The sequence below is a fragment of the Aulostomus chinensis genome, chromosome 8 (assembly GCF_037954235.1).
Source record: "Aulostomus chinensis isolate RoL2024-O1b breed Wild chromosome 8, RoL_Achi_v1.0, whole genome shotgun sequence".
Lineage (NCBI taxonomy): Eukaryota > Metazoa > Chordata > Actinopteri > Syngnathiformes > Aulostomidae > Aulostomus > Aulostomus chinensis.
This window is the reverse complement of record NC_141327.1, coordinates 7300263-7322187: the sequence shown is the minus strand read 5'-3', so window position 1 is coordinate 7322187 and position 21925 is coordinate 7300263. Positions and strand designations below refer to the sequence as shown.

Sequence of the window (21925 nt, the reverse complement as noted above, 5' to 3'; positions counted from 1 at the left end):
ACATATTTATACCTTATTCTTTCTCCCATTTGCTTTATATATCATTTTCCCTCTTTTCTCCATTAAATGTTGATATATAGTGGATATCATTCTGTATTTCTTTGTAAGGTAAACTTCAATTGTTGTTCTAACTGTTCCTTTTTCATCTAAATTCCCACTATGCTTTATTTCTCTGTTAAAATAATCCCTTACCTGCAAATATCTGAAGTGATCTTTATTGTTTAAACTGTAATCTTGTTTCAGATCCTCAAAACTTAAGACCTTTCCATCTTTTGTAATTGTACATAATGCTGTAATACCATGAGGAATCCACTGTTTAAACCTCTTGACCAGAGTAGTTGGGGTAAAATGTTTATCATAGGCTATCCATCTAAGTAGTCTAAACTACTGTTCTTGTCTGTATTTTCTTACCAAACTAAACCACAGTTCTAAAGCAAATCGCGGTATGATATTTAGTTTTTCAAGCAGGTCTATTGTTGTCTCTCAGTCTGCAATGAGACTTTGAATTTCACGCTCTTGTACATATCATTCCAGGTTTTTCCATTTTGCTTCATAATCCCTAGCACACCAGCAGATTAATGGTTTAATCTGTGCTGCATGGAAATATTGTTTTAGGTTTGGTAGAGCCATACCTCCTTAATGCTTCCCAATCCGTAATGTTTCAAATTTGGCTCTTGGTCTTTTACCATTCAAAATAAACCTTGAAATGATTTTATCCCAAGTTCTGAACTGTTTATCCTGTTTATTCCTCAGTCGATGTGAGGGTCTAAGGGCAGAGGATGTTGTTATGATGCCATGTGAAGCCCTTTGAGACAAACTGTTTGTGAAAACGGGCTATACAAATAAAATTGCCTTGCCTTGCCTTTATACGGTATATCAACTGGTAGTGACTGAAATAAATAAAGGGGCCATGGAAGTATAGCCCACTTTTAAATATCATTTCTAATGTCCCAATCTACTTTTGTATAATTTGCTTTATATGGTTTATCAGTTCCACTTGTTAAGGTGACCCCAAGGTAGTCTATCTTTTTGGAGCTCCAATTTAGATTATATATTTGTTATATATGTTTTGAGGGGTTATAGTTGACTGTTAGAGCCTGTGTTTTAGTTAAATTCAATTTATACCCTGAATAGAAACCACACATCTGTAATTGATTGGTTAAAACAGGAAGAAACTTGTCTGGGTCCTCTAAGTAACAGAGAACATCATCAGCAAAAAGTCACGATTATGTGTTTTCCAGAGACTGAATGGCCCTTTGTAAGGGGTCATCTACCCCATACTCCTGTAGTACCCCCCACAGGGTGCTCCTAGGGACCCAGTTGTAAGCCTTCTCCAAATCCACGAAACATATGTGGTCTGGTTGGACAAACTCTCATGCCCCTTCATGCACCCTAGCAAAGATAAAGAGTTGATCCACGGTTCCACAACGGGTACGAAAACCACATTGCTCCTTCTTGATCTGAAGTTTCGACTTTCGACCTGAACTTCCTCTCCAGTACCCTGGCATAGAACTTTCTGGGGAGGCTGCCCATGTGAGCATTGAAGTCTCCCGGTAGGACAATGGAGTCCCCAGTCAGGGCGCCATCAAGCACCCTTACCGGGTACTCCAAAGGGTTGGTACTCTGAACTGCTGTTTGGCGCACAAGTGCAGACAACAGTCCGGACCCATTGCCCGACCTGAAGGCGCAGGGAAGCAACCCTTCCGTCCACCGGCTGGACCCCAAGGGCTAAGACCCGGCCACCAGATGCTCACCCACGGGCCCCTACCCCAGGCCTGGCTCCAGGGTAGGGCCCCGGTAACCCTCCGAGCTGGATACACAGTCTCTTTGATCTTCCTCTCAGTCTTGCCCTTTGCCTAGGACCAGTCTTCCTTGTGTGACCCTACCAGGGTCAAAATGCCCCCTACAGCATAGCTCCTAGGGTCCTTAGGGCACTCAAACTCCTCCACCACAATAAGGTGACGGTTCCACGAGGATTTATTTGTTGTACTAAATTACTATTCATTACAATATTAAAATCCCCCCACAAATTACTGTGCTCTCCATTTCCAAAATTATCTTATCAAGCAGAGTCTTAAAAAACATTTTATCTCTATGAGATGGGGCATAAACATTTACCAACGCCTCGTCCTTTAACGATTATGTATCTTCCTTCCCTATCACTGATTTCTGTAGTACATTTGAATCTTACAGAATTGGGAATGAGTATAGTAGCTCCTCTTTTACATCTATGGTGAAATGAGCTTTAAAATTTATTTTATAGCCAAGTCTCTTCAGTTTTTCATTTTCCTGCCTTGATAGATGTGTTTCTTGGAGATATATAATCTGTGCCTTGTCTTTCCTTAGTTGGCCCATGACTTTATGACACTTCACAGGGTTAATCAAATCATCCACATTTAACGACAATATCCTGATGTAACTCTCTATCATTAATATTTATGGCATCTTGTTGTAATCCAAACACAAACACATAAAAACATATGAACAGAAGAACATTAGTTAAACCCAGAACATTGTGACTTCTAAAACAAAGGATGTGTCTGGCCATCCTTTATGTTCCCAGTTGGTGGGAGGAGGGTTACAATGCCACATTTCTGCAGGGGCCCTCCCTAGTAGTGAGAAAAGACCCATAAGCTGGCATTTCTCTTATACCAGAAGTGTCCAACATTATGCGCATATGTAACCATTCTTTCATCAGTTTTGTGCTCTTAAATTTTAGGTTTTCTTAGTGTGGCCCGGGATGAATTTGAAAGCTAGTGTTCTTAACAAATCCATGTTAACTACTTCAAGATCCAACCACCAAAGCATCTTTGATCAGCACATTTATCATTTAATAATCAATTGAATAATCAATTATGCTGATTATACTCCTCACAATAGGGGCTGAAGATTGAATCAAATTGTTATCAAACTCCAACCAAAATATTTTTCTTACATTGTCAAAGATCCTGACAAGCCATATCCATTAACACTATAGCACTGTGTATCAATATGTTTCCATTTTATTCCAGGTGAACATCAGTAAACTGATTACTGAAGTTGTCCAAGGGGTCAGTTGAGGGTCAGTAAGGTCAACCAGGTGTATTGGTGGTGATCTAAGGAAGTGCACTGTTGAATATGAAGTAATTCAAAAGTAGGTAATCCAAAGTAACTTTAAATGATAGATCGTATATGCTCTAGCTTTATAAATATTTTAGTCAGGATATAGCTAGTCTGACACCAGAGATTTTCAACACTCAAATTTCTGATAGCGTGGGTCATTTTGTTTGAAGGTCTGGCACAGCTGAAGTGAATCAATATTTTGGTGTGTATGGATGCCTAACGTGAAGTCAGTCCAAATTATCTTTACATATAGGTCAAAAGAATTCAGTCACTGGATGTACACAACTGGTTTGTAGTTATTAAGCTGCAGGTAAAATCAGGCTTCAAAATGGCTTTATATATCTGTCATGATGTTAATGACAGAATTAACAGTTTGTGGTTATTCTTTATTACATTTTAAGTGTGCAAGTATTTCAGACAGAGATTCAAGAATGTTATGATCAGTAAGATTATCTTATTTTAAAACTTTACAGCAGTAACCCTGTATAGATCCAATAGGATGTTTCAGTGACCTAGACTGAAGCTTGGCTGAACAAAGTCTTTGAAAAAAGTGAATATTTAAGCAGTGGAACTATCATGCACACTAAAACCTTTTTTCACTACTTTTTTTGCTTCTGATAGAAAATGGTCAAAACAAAACAAAAGACAAAGAAAAATACATGGTCAGTTGCCTTCAACTGCAAGGGATATTTGCTGAATTTAGCAGGCTCATTCTCACACCGTTATTCAACCATCCCTGCCCCTCTCACCAATGAAACAATAAAATGCTGTTGCACACAATATTAATTAAGGCATGTTATTTGTTCATGACATATTTTGTTATAATTTAGTTATTTTTGTTATGACTTAGTTATCGAGAAAGGCTTCCATGCGTAGACAAAATGATCATACTTTTCTCAAATGAATCACCCTATCTTTTCAATAACAGGCCAAAGCATAAACCCAATCCATCACAGAATATATGAGATATTTTTAGGTTGTGAAAAAAACACAATCCAGTTTGGCTGCCACAGGATATCAGCAACCCTGACAAAAAACATTAGATCCAGCTTAGACCATTTTGAAAATGTGTGTTTAGTTTCTCAGGCAAGGCAAGGCAATTTTATTTGTATAGCCCGTTTTTACTAACAGTTAAAGGGCTTTACTTGGCATATATACTTGGCATGGCTCATAACAACATCCTCTGCCCTTAGATCCTCACATTGACTGAGGAAAAACTCCATAGAAAACCCTTTTAAGAGGGAAAAATCGGAGAAACCTCAGGGTGAGCAACAGAGGAGGGATCCCTCACCCAAGATGGACAGACGTGCAATAGATGTTGTTACAGACAAGAAAACAGTTTAAAATACAAAATGTGGGAAACATGGAAATGTTAATAACAGCTGAAGAAGGAAGCTTCTGATAGGCAACGGAGGCAGGGAGATCGAGCCAGCTTGATGGGAGGACTGGATGGCAGACTGGTTCATAGGAGGGGAGTGTAGGCTGGTTTAACAGCAGGGGAAAAGGGGGGTAGGGGGGCAATGCAGGCGATTGGTGCAGAGAGATGGAGCTCTGGTGGATCTGTGGAAACACAGAGACTGCAAGACACCAAGGCCAAACTACGCCAAAAAAGTGCAACAGGTAATGATTATGACAGTAAATGTGTGCGGAGAGGAGAGGAGAGGAGAGGAGAGGAGAGGAGAGGAGAGGAGAGGAGAGGGCTCCATGTAACCAGATATGTCCCCCAGCAGTCTAAGCCTATAGCAGCATAGCTATCAATGGTTCAGAGCTACCTGAACCAGCCCTAACTGAAGCTCTACCATAGAGGAAGGTCTTAAGCCTGGACTTAAATGTAGTTAGAGTGTCTGCCTCTCTGACCCATGGAGAGAGCTGGTTCCACAGTAAAGGAGCCCGGTAACTGAAGGCTCTACCTCCCAGTCTGTTTTTAGAGATACTGGGAGTCACTAACAGACCTGCATTCTGGGAGCGGAGTACTCTGGTGGGACAGTAAGGAATAATGAGTTCGTTCAAATAGGATGGAGCTTTATCATTAAGAGCCTTATAAGTCAGCAGAAGGATTTTGAAGTCGATTCTAAATCCTACAGGAAGCCAGTGGAGAGAGGCTAAAGTGGGAGGGATGTGATCTCTCTTAACCCCAGTCAAAACCCTCGCTGCAGCGTTCTGGACCAGCTGGAGACTCTTTCGAGAGTATTTGAAGTGATAAATGCATGCACCTGTTTGGGCTGGTTGCTGTGCAGGTGTTCGTGTAGCTGCTCCAGGACAATCTTCTCGAGGATCTTGGCCTGTAGTTGGCTAATACATCTGGGTCAAGAGAAGGTTTTTTAAGTAAAGGGTTAATGACAGCCACCTTAAAGGCCTGTGGCACGTAACCTGTGACTATGGAAAGACTGATTTGGTTCAATCAAGTGGCTGACTTGGAGGAAGTAATTGCAGAAGTTAAGTCTGACAGGTCGATGGGGAGACACTGTCCAAGTATGCACCAAGTCTGGGAGGTGCTTCCATGGGTACTGTAATCTGTGCTCCATTACTGGCAATCTTTGTTGTAATATTCACAATCTTTTTGGTAAAGAAAGTTAGGAAGTCGTTACTGCTGAGAGTTGGGGGGTGCATGGCTCAACAGCACGATGGTTCTTGGTTAGCCAGGCCACAGTGTTGAAGAAGACGCTTGGGTTGTTTTTATTCTTTTCTATTAGGGATGAGAAGTAAGTGCTTCTAGCATTACAGAGTTCTTTTTTATATATTAATAAACTATCCTTCCGGGCTTGATGGTCTTCCTCATGCTCGCTGGAATGTGTTTTCCTTTCCAGGTGTCTGGTCTTCTGTTTCAAAGTACGCAGGTTTGGGCTGTACCAGGGAGCTATTCTTTTCTGGTTGATAACCTTCTTTTTCAGGGGAGCTACGGCATCAAGTCTCCCAAGGAGTGCTGCTGCAGTGCTATCCACAAGATGGTCTGCCTGTGTGGGGGTGAAATCAGCATAAATGCCCATTATATTACTACAAGATGTGGCAGCAAGTTCTGCTGGAATAAGCTCCTTAAATCTAGAAACAGCAGTGTCAGATAAACATCTACTGAAGTGAGATTTTTTTCCCAGGCAGGATATAATTTGTTAAGATAATTCAAATTTAATTAAGGAGTGATCAGACAAGATGGGGTTTTGAGGAAGAACTGTGATGCGGTCAGCTATTCCAGAAGTAAGTACTAAATCAAGGATATGATTAAAAGTGTGAGTGGGTTTGTTTACCCTCTGAGAGAAGCGAACTGAATCCAATAGTGACTTAAATGCAGTGGCCAGACAATCATCATCGATGTCCACATGGATGTTAAAGTCACCCACTCTGATGACTTTTTCTGAATTCAATGCAAAGTTTGACAGAAAGTCAGGGAATTCTTCAAAGAAGTCAGAATATGGTGCAGGAGGAAGATACACCACAGCAAGTAAGAGTGGTTAATCTGCTTTCCAGTCTGGGTGGGAAAAGCTGACAGTAAGGCTTTCAAATGAGTTATATGAACTGTTAGGTCGAGGGTTAATAAGCAGACTGGGTTTAATTGCAGCTACTCCTCCTCGGCCAGTGTTATGAGGTACATGGTAGTTAATGTAACTAGGAGGGGGAGATTCATTTAAACTAACATATTCATTTTGCTGGACCCAGGTTTCAATAATAATAATAATAATAACTTTTTTACAGACTCAAAGGTCCAGATAAGAGCAAAAAAACAATACATACATATATTTATAAAAGACATAATAAAAGAGCCATTTTAGTGTCAGTAAGTTAATACATCAATTTGGTGATTTATAATTAAATCATTCACTAGGAGAGGCTTGGATGGGAGAGATCGAATTTTTAGCAAACCACATTTAATAGTTTTATTGGGTTGGTTTGCTGGAGCAGTGGTTTTAATTTTAACTAAGTTGCTATAAATTACTCCTCCAGATTTGGGTTTAGGCTTATATAGCCTCGGGGCAGACACAGTTTCTATAGGCTGGGTGGGTGACAACATCTATGTTAAGATTCAGGTTCTTGAGTCAGTGTGAAAATTGTAACCACTCCAAAAAAAAAAAAAAACAAGATATGAAAACCAATATTTAAAATGAGCTAAAAATGTATAATAGGCCAATATTTACCATTATAATAAAAACAGCACGTTACTTCTGAAAATCAGGAAAGAAGAAATTTAAAGATCAAGGAGGGGATCATAGATAATAATTGCTCAATATGATGATTGTGTAAAAAACACTGTACCCTATTTTGAAGTGCTAAGATGATCAAGTCAGTAGCCAACAGCCCTACCCCAAATGACAGCGTCTTTTAACTGGATGCTGTTTCTAACATTCTCCTTGCATTTGTCATCTTATGAGATTGTTTTTGCAGCTTTATTTATTTGTGTTTATAGGTCTTTGTCAGGTCGTATAGTAGGAGGTGTCTGGTGGTTCTTCACTCTGATCATCATATCATCTTACACTGCCAACCTGGCCGCCTTCCTGACGGTAGAGAGAATGGTTTCTCCAATTGAGAGTGCTGAGGACCTGGCCAAACAGACAGAAATAGCATATGGAACTCTGGACTCTGGATCTACCAAGGAGTTTTTCAGGGTAAGGGCTTCTTCATGATCCTATCGAATGAGTGCATGGTTAGTGATGGAGTTTTCTATATGTCGCTGTATATCTGCCCACAAAGGTCAAGAGGTCAAAATATTCCCTCTGCAAAACAAGTCTTCCTGACCTCTGTAACTTGGGTTAGAGAACCACTATAGTCAAAAGTCACACATTTCCTTCAAGGAAAGGTGGCTGACAGAGTTAGACTAGTTTAAATAGTGTATCAGTTGAAGGGTATTTGCCTAGGGATACGTCGGTGGTAATGTTCAGTCTGTGAAAATAGTAGTGGGAGGCCAGGACTTGACTACAATGGGACTGCTCTGTGTGACTCTTTTAAACCAATTCTTTTTTGCAAGGGGATCGATTCTTGTAGAAGCTATAAGTCTGAATGATATCAATTTACAATCTCATAGTGAAGCGGCACTGTATATAGATGAAGTAATCTGATGCATAGTTCAGTAAACTTTTACTATGTGGTGCTTTTCTAAAGTCACTTAAGTTGTAACAATGAAATATACCTATCACTATAATTTCTGATGCAATATTTACAAAACCACATAATAACAGTTCCATTCAGGTCATCAGAAACATTGCAAATCCAGCTCTTCCATGTGGAGAAAATGTGTTTAACAGTGTGTCACCCACCTAAGTGCAGCCAACTGGCCTCCATTAATCCATGACAATCTAGCAACAACATCACTCATGTATATGTGTATTATGTCTCATCTGCGGGGGTGAAAAGTAGCAGTGAAAGAGTATAATTGAGGTTCATTAATGTGAGCATTCACTCAATAAGCAGTATCGGTTTGATGATGAAGACCTGACACAGCACTCTAGAGTTAAAAACCAAATGTGTGATAAAAGTGTGTTGGTCCAAAGGATTATCTTTTTTAAATAGTATAATAGGTAGAACATCCATATATTGTATGTACATGATAAGGACAGTAAAATGCAAGAATTGCAGAAAAGAACCAGGATCAGAAGGGGAAATTTTAAACGCTACACTGAGAAGGTGTAGGCAGATTGGTTCCCCTCCAATTTACCTCTTAGGCTATAAGGGCCACAGAGGGTGCATTAGCTTTTCTGCTGTTCCTCCTCTAGTATCTGGATTCCCCAGGTTACTTGGTTAGAGTTCCTATTCTCGGACTTTATTACCAGTAACAATACCATCCAAAGACATCTGATGATCAGGAAGCAGAATAATCTCAACCCCCTTAAATCCCCGACCACCACCAGCATATCACCCATTACCACCAACCTTGGATACTCCATCCTACACAGCCATCCTTGCCCACAGACAATCAATCTGTTTTGGATTACTAGAAGACCATCACGCGCTTCACCAAGTGGTGTGACAAGAACCATTTCTCCTCAATGTCACCGGGGCAAGGAAATAATCGTCTATCCACCCTCACCCCAACAACCCATTCTCATCAATCACGAAAGAGAAATAACTGAGAGCTTCAGATAACTTACAATGATACTGGACAATAAACTCATCTTTGACCAACACACCATAGACATCCAGAAAGGGAGGCTGACTGTCAATGACCCACAAATTGAAAGGACTTTATGTTGCCCCCATCTCCTTCTGTTGGTATACTAGAGCATTTCCTACTGTTGTTCTACCAGCCTTTTTTACTTCACTGTTTCACCTGCTTTTTTTAATGCTATATACAAAACACCAGGTCAAAAACAGCCATCGGGATCATTGGTCTCCCAAATCTAAACCTCTGAATTACAGGGCCATTGCATGCATTGCAAACTAAATAGAAAAGTCAATTCAAGTCAAGTCAAGTCAGTTTTATTTGTATCGCTCCAAATCACAACAAAAGTTATCTCATGACACTTTACAGGTAGAGTAGGTCTAGTATCACACTCCTTCAGTGAATTTACACCGAACAATTCTCCATGAGCAAGCGCATCCTGCAACATCGGCAATGAAAACTTTCCTTTTAACAGGCAGGAACGCCGAGCAGATCCAGGCTCAATGCGGGCGGCCTTCTGCTTTGACGGGTTGGGGAGAACTAGAGCAGGAGGGTGGGGCAGAGACAAAGACAGATAATGGAGGAAGACATGTACAGAAGGAAAGAGAGGGACACAGATCAAGAAGGAGAGAAACAGAAAGAGACTGATAATAGCCCTTTCACACTGAAACGCGCGTGTCAAACCGGGTTTTTGTGCCCGTGTTGCTTGGCATTAGGGCGTATTCAAGCTTCCAGCAGATGCGGGTCTGAGCTCCGGCTGTGAGGGCTGCGTGCCTGTGTTTTTCTCTCTCGTACGTCATCGAGCTGTCAACGTCATAATTATACATATAAGTGCACCGGAACACTGCAAAGTAAACAAACGGCAGGTTGTCGTTGCGTGCGTTGCAATTTTGTCCCTTTTGCTAAGCATACAAACTTGCTGCAGATTGGAAAATGTCTGAGCACTAATGCAGCAAAGTGAAATACCGATGATGTTCCCATAAATCACCGTGTCCCGTATGGTTCCAGAAATCTGCCACTGGATCTCCTCTTCACCGCGGATGGCGAGCAGCTCGCAGACTTCACGATCTTGCGAGTGCACTGCCATGATCGATAAAAAAGATGTGCAAGATTGCTATACAAGTTGTTTTTAAACACGGTCGCACTTGCGCAGTTCATGTTAGGGTTCCCTGATTGGTGGGAGTTCCCAAGCATGAATTAAATTAATTTACGTAAGATCATACACATGTAAATTGTTTGAAAAAAAAAGGAGTAAAATAGAGTCTCAGGGACATCAACAGGAAGATTAATCTTATGGCAGAGGCAAAAACTTTATTGACACATGAGTGAGCAGCTCTCCCAGCACAGCCCAATTTTTTTTTTTTCTGGAGCTTCCACAATGATAGTCTGACAGGTGGCACAGTGACAAGGACGTGAGCAAGTGGTGCTTCAGGTGGCCGCTTGAGCCTCTTCAGGTCTGTAGCCTCCTCTGGCAGCACCCAGGATCTGGGATGTGGGGAGCCCAAAGGCTCCAGAGAAGAAGACCAGTTCGTAACACATATGAGTATGATTTATGTATATCACGTACAGGAGGATAGAGAGGAGGAGAGAGAGGCCCAGTGCACCAAGGGAGATTCTTCTTCTTCTGGAGAAGAAGACCGGTTAGTAACACATATGAGTATGATTTATGTATAACACCTACAGGAGGACAGAGAGGAAAGAGAGGAGGAGAGAGAAGCTCAGTGCACCATGGGAGATCCCCCAGCAGTCTGAACCTACAGCAGCATATGTAAGGGGTAGCCTAAGCAGCCCTAACTGTAAGCTTTATCAAAAAGGGATGTCTTAAGTCTGCTCTTAAACCTTGAGATGGCGTCCACATCCTGGACCAAAACTGGGAGACGGTTCCACAGGAGGGGAACTTGATAACTGAAGGCTCTGGTTCCCATTCTACTTTTAGAAACTCTAGGAACTGCAAGTAACCCTGCATCCAGGGGCCGAAGGGTTCTACTTGGATAATAGAGGACTAAAAGCTCTGTCAAATATGAAGGTGCCTGATTGTTGAGGACTTTGTATGCTAGAAGGGGAATTTTGAATTCTATTCTAAATTTGACAGGGAGCCAATGCAGAGAAGCCAGTACAGGAGAGACATGTTCTCTTCTGCCTGTTATAGTCAACAGGTGGACAGCAGCGTTTGGACCAGCTGGAGGGTCTTTAGGGACTTTTTGGAGCAGCCTGATAGGAGGGAATTGCAATAATCCAGCCTGGAAGTGACAATCCAGCCTGGAAGTGACAAAAGGATATCGCAGATCCATTCAAGTTCAATAACCCCACTGCCCTCTAGGCACAGGTTCAAGACGCTGAAGAGCAGAAAATTTTCCTTTGGGAGGAGTCTGACCCCAGCAGCCATGGCTTCCCCAAGCAAAAGGCCTTGTTGATTAAGCCTGAGTGTGGACTATCTTTGTATTATGTGGACTTAATATGTGTCATTGTTATTACTGTGTGCTGTAACACTAGTCCATTTTGTTGTGTGTACTGAAGGTCTGTGGAGTACAGTGCTGTGAAAAAGAATTTCCATTCAAGACAATTAAGTCCTAGTCTTAAAACTTAAAACTATTTGAAACTAATGGGACCTTCATCCACGCATGAGTTTTAGGACCATGTCAGAATGAATTTATGTCTGTAGTAACGCACCTGAAGATGCTCATGACCATTGTTGCATTACCGAGTGCTGTGGCAAATATGAAGTATTGTGTGTGTGGTAAATTGCAGGAAATACTGTGGAGTAAAAACAGAACCTGAGATTTTTTTTCGTTGAGTCCATAACAACTATTAATAAAAAATAGCTCAGACTTTGCAAACAAAAAGCAAACACCATAGCATACCAGGTGCAGAAGATGACAAAGACAATATCCTTGACTTCTTGCTCTGTACTTGATGTTGCGATATGATCTGGACTCCGGAAGATTGTGATGGATTCACAAACTTGAGTAATGTGATAAACCAACTACAGTCACACCAACATTGTGTTCAGAGTTCCGCACCTCAAGAGTCTACACAACACTGTAACCCAGGACTTTTCAAATTTACACAAATTGTTTTCTGGCTTGTTTTAGGGATTGCGTGGATATAAACGTAGTTATTGTTATGCGTTTTGAAATTAAATCTTATTTGTGTGGATGTAGTGTAACACTAATAATTCTACAGTGTAACTTGAAAAACAGTTTTCAAGCACCTGAACAAGAGAGTTCTGGTCTGCCTTAGCTCATGATTTCATTTGGTATCATCAGAAGCACTTGTCATTTACTGTAGCACAAAGGAGCCACCATTCGACCCCATTCTCTCTCAAAGGAATAAGAAGTCACTGTAGCAAAAAATGCACCTAAAGTTCTCTCTGGAGGCCTTCCCCTGACAATAGATAGACAATCCACTATAACTTTAGGGAGCATTAGCCCAGAGCAGCCACTATGAAGAGAAAAACTTGGCCACTTATGTACACAATCCTGTTATTTCAGTCATCACCAAATTGACTGGTACATTGAGAGTATCACCATCTATCTCATGTAAAGGAAGTTAGCATTTTTTGTTTCATATATTTGAGGTTGACACCCTAATTTTCTGGGAATATGTCACTTTATATAATAAGTACTCATTTCTTCTTTGTCTGTCTCACATTTTTCAGCGCTCCAAAATTGCCTTGTTTGACAAGATGTGGCAGTACATGAAGTCAGCAGAACCTTCTGTCTTTGTCAAGAAAACATCAGAGGGTGTCTTGCGCGTTAGGAAATCCAAAGGGAAATATGCGTACCTGCTGGAGTCTACTATGAATGAGTATATTGAACAGAGGAAACCCTGCGACACCATGAAAGTGGGAGGAAACCTGGACTCCAAAGGCTATGGCATCGCCACTCCTAAAGGATCCCCATTAAGGTGGGTGGATCAGTATAACAATGCTAGCCAACCTGCACTGCCATGTACCATTCACACTACTAACCTGCTGCCTAGTATACTGTCTCCTCTCCCCATTTGCAAAGCATATTTCTCCACACTTTTCACTTTAAATTGGAACAGTTTGGTGGCAAATTGATCCAACAGTTCGCTCATATTCCTGAATCCTAAACAGTAAAGGTGAGAACGCACTGGCTGACCACCTGTTGTAATAGTTAGAAAGTACAAGCTGGTGGTTATCAGCCAGTGTGTGAGCCTTGCGCAGGAAATAAACCAGCATGGGGAGTGATGTAGTCTGGTCCCAAGCCTTAGTGCCAACTGGGTGGTGTAGTATGCGAGTGTGATGAATGCAGCATGGCAGCTTTCTCGTTGTTATAATAATCCACCTACCCTGATGACATGATCATCTCAGTGGTTTGTATGTTTTACCATGGTTACCACCTCTGGCCACTGGCTAGTGATGGTTACTGTGAAAATTTAGGGAAGGCTGATAAAGCTTGAGATTTCAAGTCTTAAAGATTACTTAATTTCATCTCTATTAAAAGAGATTATATAATAAAGAGCATTAAAAACTTGCGTCCTTTGAAACAGACAAGATGTTAAGTGATGTTGATTTCAAGAAAAATCCAAATCTTATGATTTGGATTATGTGCTCTTTAAGGCTTGGATTAAGTTGTGACTTTACAACATATATGTTCTCTGGTGTGGAGTTTTTTTTCATGTATGTGTGTGTGTGTGTGTGTGTGTGTGTGTGTGTGTGTGTGTGTGTGTGTGTGTGTGTGTGTGTGTGTGTGTATCCATTTGACCTGCACTTAAAATTATCTTTGGTTGCCACTGTTTTTTATCTTTCAAACTATGTTTTCAAGTGGTCTGGTTGGACTTAAAGCAAGGGTTTATGCAAAATTCCTTTGTTTATCATTGTTCATTAATATTTGTTTTACAGGACCCATATTTTCTCCTAAAACATATGCTGTCATAAAATAACTACGCTGGTGCTTACAGCCACAATACACCCTGAATACCTTGACTGCAAACTAGAAAAGGATGCACATCCTACTCAGACAAGTCTGATTAGCTTTCATGCGTAACACATAACACATAACACATTACTTATTATTACATTATTACAAATCATAAATGCCAAAAAGGCATTGAAAGGGAAGACTCTCCAAAAAGCAAAGGATGGATCAAGGATTTAAAATATTCAATGAATCATCTAATATTTTATGAGGAAAGGAAATGTGTTTAATATGTTTGTCCAAATTTTGCACTTTTGTTTTTCCTCAATTTTCTCATTCATTCAGATCAAAACTAAAGTATTTCTCTCAAACCTTGTTTCAAAGCATATTAATTAGTGGATGTGTTCTTTCAGAATCAAAATCATTGCTCAGAGACTGCTTTTTATATGAACAGCAGTCATTTCTTTGAAGAGTGTTCTTTGTTGTCTCATTCAAATAGTACACTGTGTCAAGTCAACTTTGGCTCAGATGTCCTTCAAGTCCTTCCTATGATTGGAAGTCTTTAATTGGTAAGGGGAGTACCTTTTTTGTTCATTCCAGATATATTTAGGTGATTACCTTTTCCAGAAAAGTAAGACATGTGTTCTGTTAGGCAAATGAAAAAAAAACAAAAACACACTGTGACCTCATGGATTCCAACACATGGTAGTCGACCATCTGCAAAGCACCTGAAATTTAAGGTTGTTAATCCAAAACTGAGGCGGCACGGTGGTGCAAGAAGGTTGCAGGTACAAGTCCCGGCTTGGGCATGGGAATCGTTCTGTGTGGAGTTTGCATGTTCTCCCTGTGCCTGCGTGGGTTCTCCCCGGGTACTCCGGCTTCTTCCCACCATCAAAAGACATGCAATTGGGGACAAGGTTCATTGAATACTCTAAATTGACTGTAGGTATGAATGTGAGTGTGAATGGTTGTCTGTCTATATATGTTGGCCCTGTGATGGACTGGCAACCTGTCCAGGGTAAACCCTGCCTCTCGCCCGTAGCTGCTGGGATAGGCTCCTGCGCCCCCCACGACCCTTAACAGGAATAAGCGGAAGAAAATGGATGGATGGATAATCCAAAATTTTGGATGTGTGTATATATATATATATATATATATATATATATATATATATATATATATATATATATATATATATATATATATATATATATATATATATATATATTATGGCATGCCGTTCAGGAAATTAATCTTGGAATATATTGGGTGAACCTCTGAATATATTGAGTGAACCTCTGAGTATATTGAATGAAACTCTGAATATATTGAATGAAATTCTGAATATATATATGAAACTCTGAATATATATATATGAAACTCTGAATATATTGAATGAAACTCTGAATATATATACGAAACTTTGAACATATATATATATATATATATATATATAATGAATCCTGAATATATGGAGTGAAACTCTGAATATATATATGAAACTCGACTGATGTCAGACTTCACGGCAGTGCCTGGTGGCGGCCATGTTTTTCCTTCATAAAAAAGCAGAACTATTAACGGAACACTCTGCCGTGTGTAGAGGTCCGTATTTAGATCTGTATGGTTAGCTCGATATAGTTTTCAGGTGGTTCAATGAAGGTAAAACAGTGATCGTATTTAGATCTGTATGGTTCGCTTGATATAGTTTTCAGGTGGTTCAATGAAGGTAAAACAGTGATCGGCCGTGCGTAATGGCACTGCGCTCTAACGCGGCACTTCTCCGGGACTGGAGAAGCTGCTGCGGCTGCAGGGGTTTCGTGAACTGAAAGGGTAGCTCTTCATATATTGTTCATATACAGTAAGAATCGCCCACATTCATAGACCAATGCAGGCTGAACGTAAGTTTAGTACTGAACATATTTGATGATCGGCGACACATTGTCAGCTTTGGACACGTTACTCACACAGCGGACTGTGGACAGACAGACAAATGCAAATGAGATTTGCCGAAACCTTGAATATATTGAATGAAACTGTGAATATATATATATATGAAACTCTGAATATATTGAATGAAACTCTGAATATATTGAATGAAACTCTGAATATATATATATGAAACTCTGAATATATTGAATGAAAATCTGAATATATGGAATGAAACTCTGAATATATATATTCAGAGTTTCATTCCATATATTCAAAGTTTCATTCAATATATTCAGAGTTTCATTCAATATATTCAGAGTTTCACTCCATATATTCAGGATTCATTATATATATATATTCAAAGTTTCATTCCATATATTCAAAGTTTCATTCAATATATTCAGTTTCATATATATATTCAGAGTTTCATTCAATATATTCAGATTTTCATATATATATTCAGAGTTTATTTCAATATATTCAGAGTTTCGTATATATATTCAGAGTTTTGTATATATATTCAGAGTTTCATTCAATATATTCAGAGTTTCATATATATATTCAGAATTTCATTCAATATATTCAGAGTTTCATTCAATATATTCAGAGGTTCACTCAATATATTCAGAGGTTCACTCAATATATTCAAAGATTAATTTCCTGAACGGCATGCCATAATATATATATTATATATTATATATATACACACACACAAACAAACACACAGTAAAGGTCAAAATTATTCATACCCCTGACTTAGTTACTTTTATTCCACCAGCAAGTTTTTTTTTTTTTTATTTGAAATGATGCAGGCGTCTCCCAGATAAGATAAGACGATGTACAAGAGGCATCATTGTGGAAAAAAAATTCTCAGCTTTTTTTAAGTTGAGCAAAAAGTGGCATGTCCAAAAAATATTTATAACCTTCCAAACAATCAATAGAAAAGCCTTTTTTGGCTATTACAGCAATCAAATGCTTTCTATAATTGCAGACTAGCTTTTTGCATGTCTCCACTGGTATTTTTGCCAATTCATCTTTAGTGATGAGCTCCAACTCTTTCAGGTTGGAGGGTCTCCTCGCCATCACCTAGATCTTTAGCTCCCTCCACGATTCTCAATTGGATTTAAGTCAGGACTCTGGCTGGGCCACTGCAAAATGTTAATATTTTTGTCCGCTAACCATTTCTTCAACACTTTTGCTGTGTGTTTTGTGTCGTTGTCTTGCCGAAATGTCCGCTGATGCCCAAGGCCGGGTTTCTCTGCAGACTGCTTGATGTTGTTGTTGAGAATCTTGATGTATTGCTCTTTTTCATGGTGCTGTTTACTGTGATTATGGTTCCCTGGTCCATTGTCTGAAAAACACCCCAAAGCATTAGGTTCCCACCACCATGTTTGACAGTGGGGATTGTGCTCTTAGGGTTGAAGGCTTCTCCTTTTTACACCAAATGAAGGATACATCATTGGCCAAACAAATGAATTTTTGTTCATCTGACCATAAAACAGAAGACAGGAAGTCTTCTTCTTGGTCCAGATAGGCATTTGCAAAGGGCAAATGGGCTTTGTGTCCCTTATGTGGAGAAATGGTGTCCTCCTTGGTCTGCCTTGAGACGTTGCCACCAGCAGAGCCCAGATTCACTAGGATGATCTTGGTGGTGATCCTTGGATTCTTTTTCATGCCTCTCACTATCTTCTGGCCAGCACAGGTGTCACTTAAGGTGTCCAACCACATCATCTGAGATTTTCCACAGTGCGGAGCATCTTGTATTTTTTAATAATACTTTGCACTGGAGTCACTGGAGCTTGAAAACATTTAGATAAGGCCCTATAGCCCTCGTCTAACTTGTGAGCAGCCACAATTCGCAGCCACAGGTCCTCAGTGAGCTCCTTTGTCTTAGCCAGGACTGTCTACAAACCATATGCAGAGAGCTGCTGTTTTTCACCTATTGACTTGATTAAAACAGTTGTCCAATGAATCGGGGTAATTAGGATGCTTTAGAACAGCTTGGACTATTTGGGATGGTATAGAACTTTGGATTTTCCTGTACTGGGACAGTTTGCAAAAGGTATGAATAATTTTGGACATGCCAGTTTTTGTTTTAATGTAAGTAAATGCTGAGAATTTTTTTTTTTTCCACAAGGATGCCTCTTGTACATCGTCTTAACATCTTCTGGGAGATGCCTATTTCCAATCAAGTAAACACTTTGCAGGTAACTTTAAGTCAAAATTTGCCAGGGGTATGAATAATTTTGGGCTTGACTGTACACAAATGTGTGTGTGTGTGTGTGTGTGTGTGTGTGTGTGTGTGTGTGTGTGTGTGTGTGTGTGAGTGACTACACACAGAGAAAGAGGAAAGTACACACTGATTTACACGACAGATAGAGCTGTTAATCCTAAGCATAACTGGGAAAATGGATCCCAAAGTGTGGAATTAACAAACTGGCAAGACACATACACAGAAAAAAGGTGGGAACCAGACAGACAGAAAGTATAGAACTGACAAAAACACAAAGCAAGAATCAGAACAAACTAAGCAGAGCGCTAAACTAAACCCAAGACCACCAAGATACAAACTAAAAGGAGTCCAAAATTAAGAGTCCATAACCAAATACAAAACAGTCCTGAAGATACCATGACCACTTCAGGAAGAGAATGGCATCTTGCTATGTAAAATTTAGTCCAAGACTATTTTCTTAATGAGCAGGTTAGTTTTGGTGTCTTGTGTCTGTTTAGTGGGTCAGTCTGCAACCAATGGATGAGTTGAGTTTCAGCATTCTCACACACACACACACACACACACACACACACACACACACACACACACACACACACACACACACACACACTATATACAGTATATACAGTATATACAGAATATATAGACATGCTCTGGACAGTCATGTCTATGTAATGGAACAAAATCTAAAAAGACTACAGGATCTAAGTTGCAAAGTATTACATTAAAAAAATCTGTTTTCTCATGTATTACAATAAACCATCACAAATGTGGGAATTTTTGTTTTACTATATAACAGAAAAGAAAATACAAGTCTAAATCGCCCCTGACTATATGAAACTACTTCGCTTTGTTCAGTCAGAATCCCACTTAAACTATTAGCAGCTTTAATTTTGTCTGATTGATTTGTACCTTTCCTTTTTGCATGAATGGAGCTTGAACTCATGAATTGTTGCTCGCAGATATATCTGTAAACTGGGTTTATCTGAATGCTGGGGCTTAGTATTGAGAAGTCAGAAAGTCCTCTAAGATGGATGAAGAAGACTATGAAAAGGACTAAAGTGGAATTTACACAAACCCTTCATAATGTAAGTGTTAAAAACAGTGTCCAATCCAGACCACTTACTACACATGAAAGAGAAAAGACAGTGACTCTTCACTCCACATCATTGGATTTCAAATCTACATCTGCGAATGGCCTAAGATGTTAACATCCACAGCAGATATATAAATTCTTATGACTCATTGACATTACTGTTTCTAGTTGTCCCCCTCAGTGATTTTGGGAATAACATGGCCAAGTCCAAATAATTCCTATTCTAAAAAGGCAGGCGCAGAGTGCAGAACTGCAACTACCAATTGCTTAATAAATAAGTTTTTATCAGGATCCACACTAAATCCTACATAATAGATACTACCAATATATGACGTGATACATTCTTTGTCAAGGTCCATGTGATAATGCCTGAGGAATAGATGAAAATCAGGAAAGAAAAACCTTGCAGTGTTAAAGAAAATGTAACAAAAGCTTGGTTCTGCTTAGTGATTGAATGGGTTCCTTCTAGGCGTGTGCTCCTCCCCTCTACACAGTTTCATGTAAATAAACCATGTCCTATTTCTTTTTTTAATCCTGCCAACAAGCAAACAGATAATCGAACCAAAGCAATCACATATATCTAATCTGCCCTAATGTTATAAAATATGAGGGCTGCATATCTTGCGTGTCAACTACTCTTTACTGTAAACATATTGGATTTGAAATCCAATATGCTGGAGTATAGAACAATGTATCGAAATATTTGTTGCCGTTCTGCCACTTACTATTTAACCATACTATTACTTTTTCATATCTTAATGTGAATAACAATCCAAATCAATCATATGTGTGTAAGTATGTCTGTGTTAGTGTGTCCTGCATGCCAGATTACTGAGATTTCTTTCTCACTGTTGATGTTTCTGTTGCTGACACGTGAAGCTCCCAAAGGTTCACTTCCCACTGCAGAATGTTAACTGAATTTTCAAATTCACAGTTAAAGCTGCATTAAGTGATCTTACTAGAGGGTAGTAGTAACTGTTGAGCCTTAATGAATCTTAATATTTGTTTGTAAGCTGATCTGTTTGCTTTAACAGAGCACACAGAGCGTCTCAAAGAAGTTCTCCATGCTGAACTAACCAGGGTTGATGTTTATGAATATAGGGGTTAAGTGTGCTAAAGAGGGGAGTGTAGGGCTATTTCTTAATTAGCAAATCTTGGTGGTAGTTAGAGTGTCTGCCTCTCTGACCCATGGAGAGAGCTGGTTCCACAATAAACGAGCCCGGTGACTGAAGGCTCTACCTCCCAGTCTGTTTTTGGAGATACTGGGAGTCACCTGTATTCTGAGAGCGGAGTGCTCTGGTAGGACAGTAAGGAATAATGAGTTCTTTCAGATAGGATGGCGTTTTATCATCAAGAGCCTTATAAGTCAGCAGAAGGATTTTGAAGTCGATTCTAAATCCTATAGGAAGCCAGTGGAGAGAAGCTCAAGTGGGAGAGATGTGTTCTCTCTTCCTAACTCCTGTCAAAACCCTCACTGCAGCGTTCTGGATTAGCTGGAGACTCTTTTAGAGAGTTTTTCAGACATCCTGACAGGAGAGAGTTGCAGTAGTCCAGCCTAGAAGTGATAAATGCATGCACCAGTTTCTCAGCATCACTCTCGGAAAGGACATTCCTAATCTTAGCAATACTGTGCAGATGGAAGAAGGCGGTCCTGGTCACATGTTTTATGTGGGGGCTGAAGGAACAGTCCAGGTCAAAAATGACTCCAAGGTTCCCTTGCAGTTGTACTTGTGGTCAGGATGATGCCATCTAGAGTAGCGATCTGATTAGAGAGTGTGTCCTTGTGGTGTTTACGTCCAAACACGATGACCTCAGTTTTTTCTGGATTCAGTAGCAAGAAGTGAGAGGACATCCAGGATTTAATGTTTTTCAGGCAGTCTTGCAGATTGGTGAGCCGGCTTCTGTCGCCTGGCATAATTGACTAGTAGAGTTGCGTATCTTCCACATTACAGTGAAAATTGATTGAGTGCTTCTGGATTATGTCACCTAATGGGAGCGTGTAAAGAATGAAGAGAATTGGTCCTAAAACTGAACCCTGTGGTACACCATATGTAACACTGCTATACTCCGAATGGTCTTTTTTTTACATTAACAAATTGAAACCTGTCAGATAAGTATGACTTAAACCATTTTAGGGCAGGTCCTTTAATCCCAATTTCATGGTCTAGTCTCTGTAGCAGGATGCTGTGGTCGATGGTGTCAAATGCAGCATTGAGGTTCAAAAGTACAAGTACAGAGACGAGACCTCTGTCTGAAGCTATAAGAAGATCATTCGAGACTTTGACCAGTGCTGTTTCAGTGCTATGGTGTTCTCTGAATCAGACTGGAAAGCTTCAAAGAGCTGGTTGCTGTGCAGATGTTCATGTAGCTGCTCCAGGACAATCTTCTCGAGGATCTTGGAGATGTAGGGGAGGTTGGATATAGGCCTATAGTTGGCTAATACATCTGGGTCAAGAGAAGGTTTTTTTTAAGTAAAGGGTTAATGACAGCCACCTTAAAGGCCTGTGGCACGTAACCTGTGACTATGGAAAGATTGATTTGGTTCAATATAGAAGTGTTGACTAAATTGTCTTGTCGGGACGGGATACAGCAGACAA

General features: G+C 39.9%; 1 protein-coding gene across 4 annotated transcripts in view; it reads left to right on the top strand.

Annotated features, from left to right (window-relative positions):
- The window catches only part of LOC147256967 (glutamate receptor 2-like), a 106746-nt gene that overhangs the window by 57204 nt on the left and 27617 nt on the right, over positions 1–21925 (top strand). For all 4 annotated transcript variants that reach the window (XM_086210681.1, XM_086210680.1, XM_086210679.1 and 1 more), the window contains exons 15-16: positions 7499–7697; positions 12846–13093. In XM_086210681.1, the coding sequence (XP_086066807.1) occupies positions 7499–7697; positions 12846–13093 (447 nt within the window). The remainder of the gene's footprint in view (positions 1–7498; positions 7698–12845; positions 13094–21925) is intronic.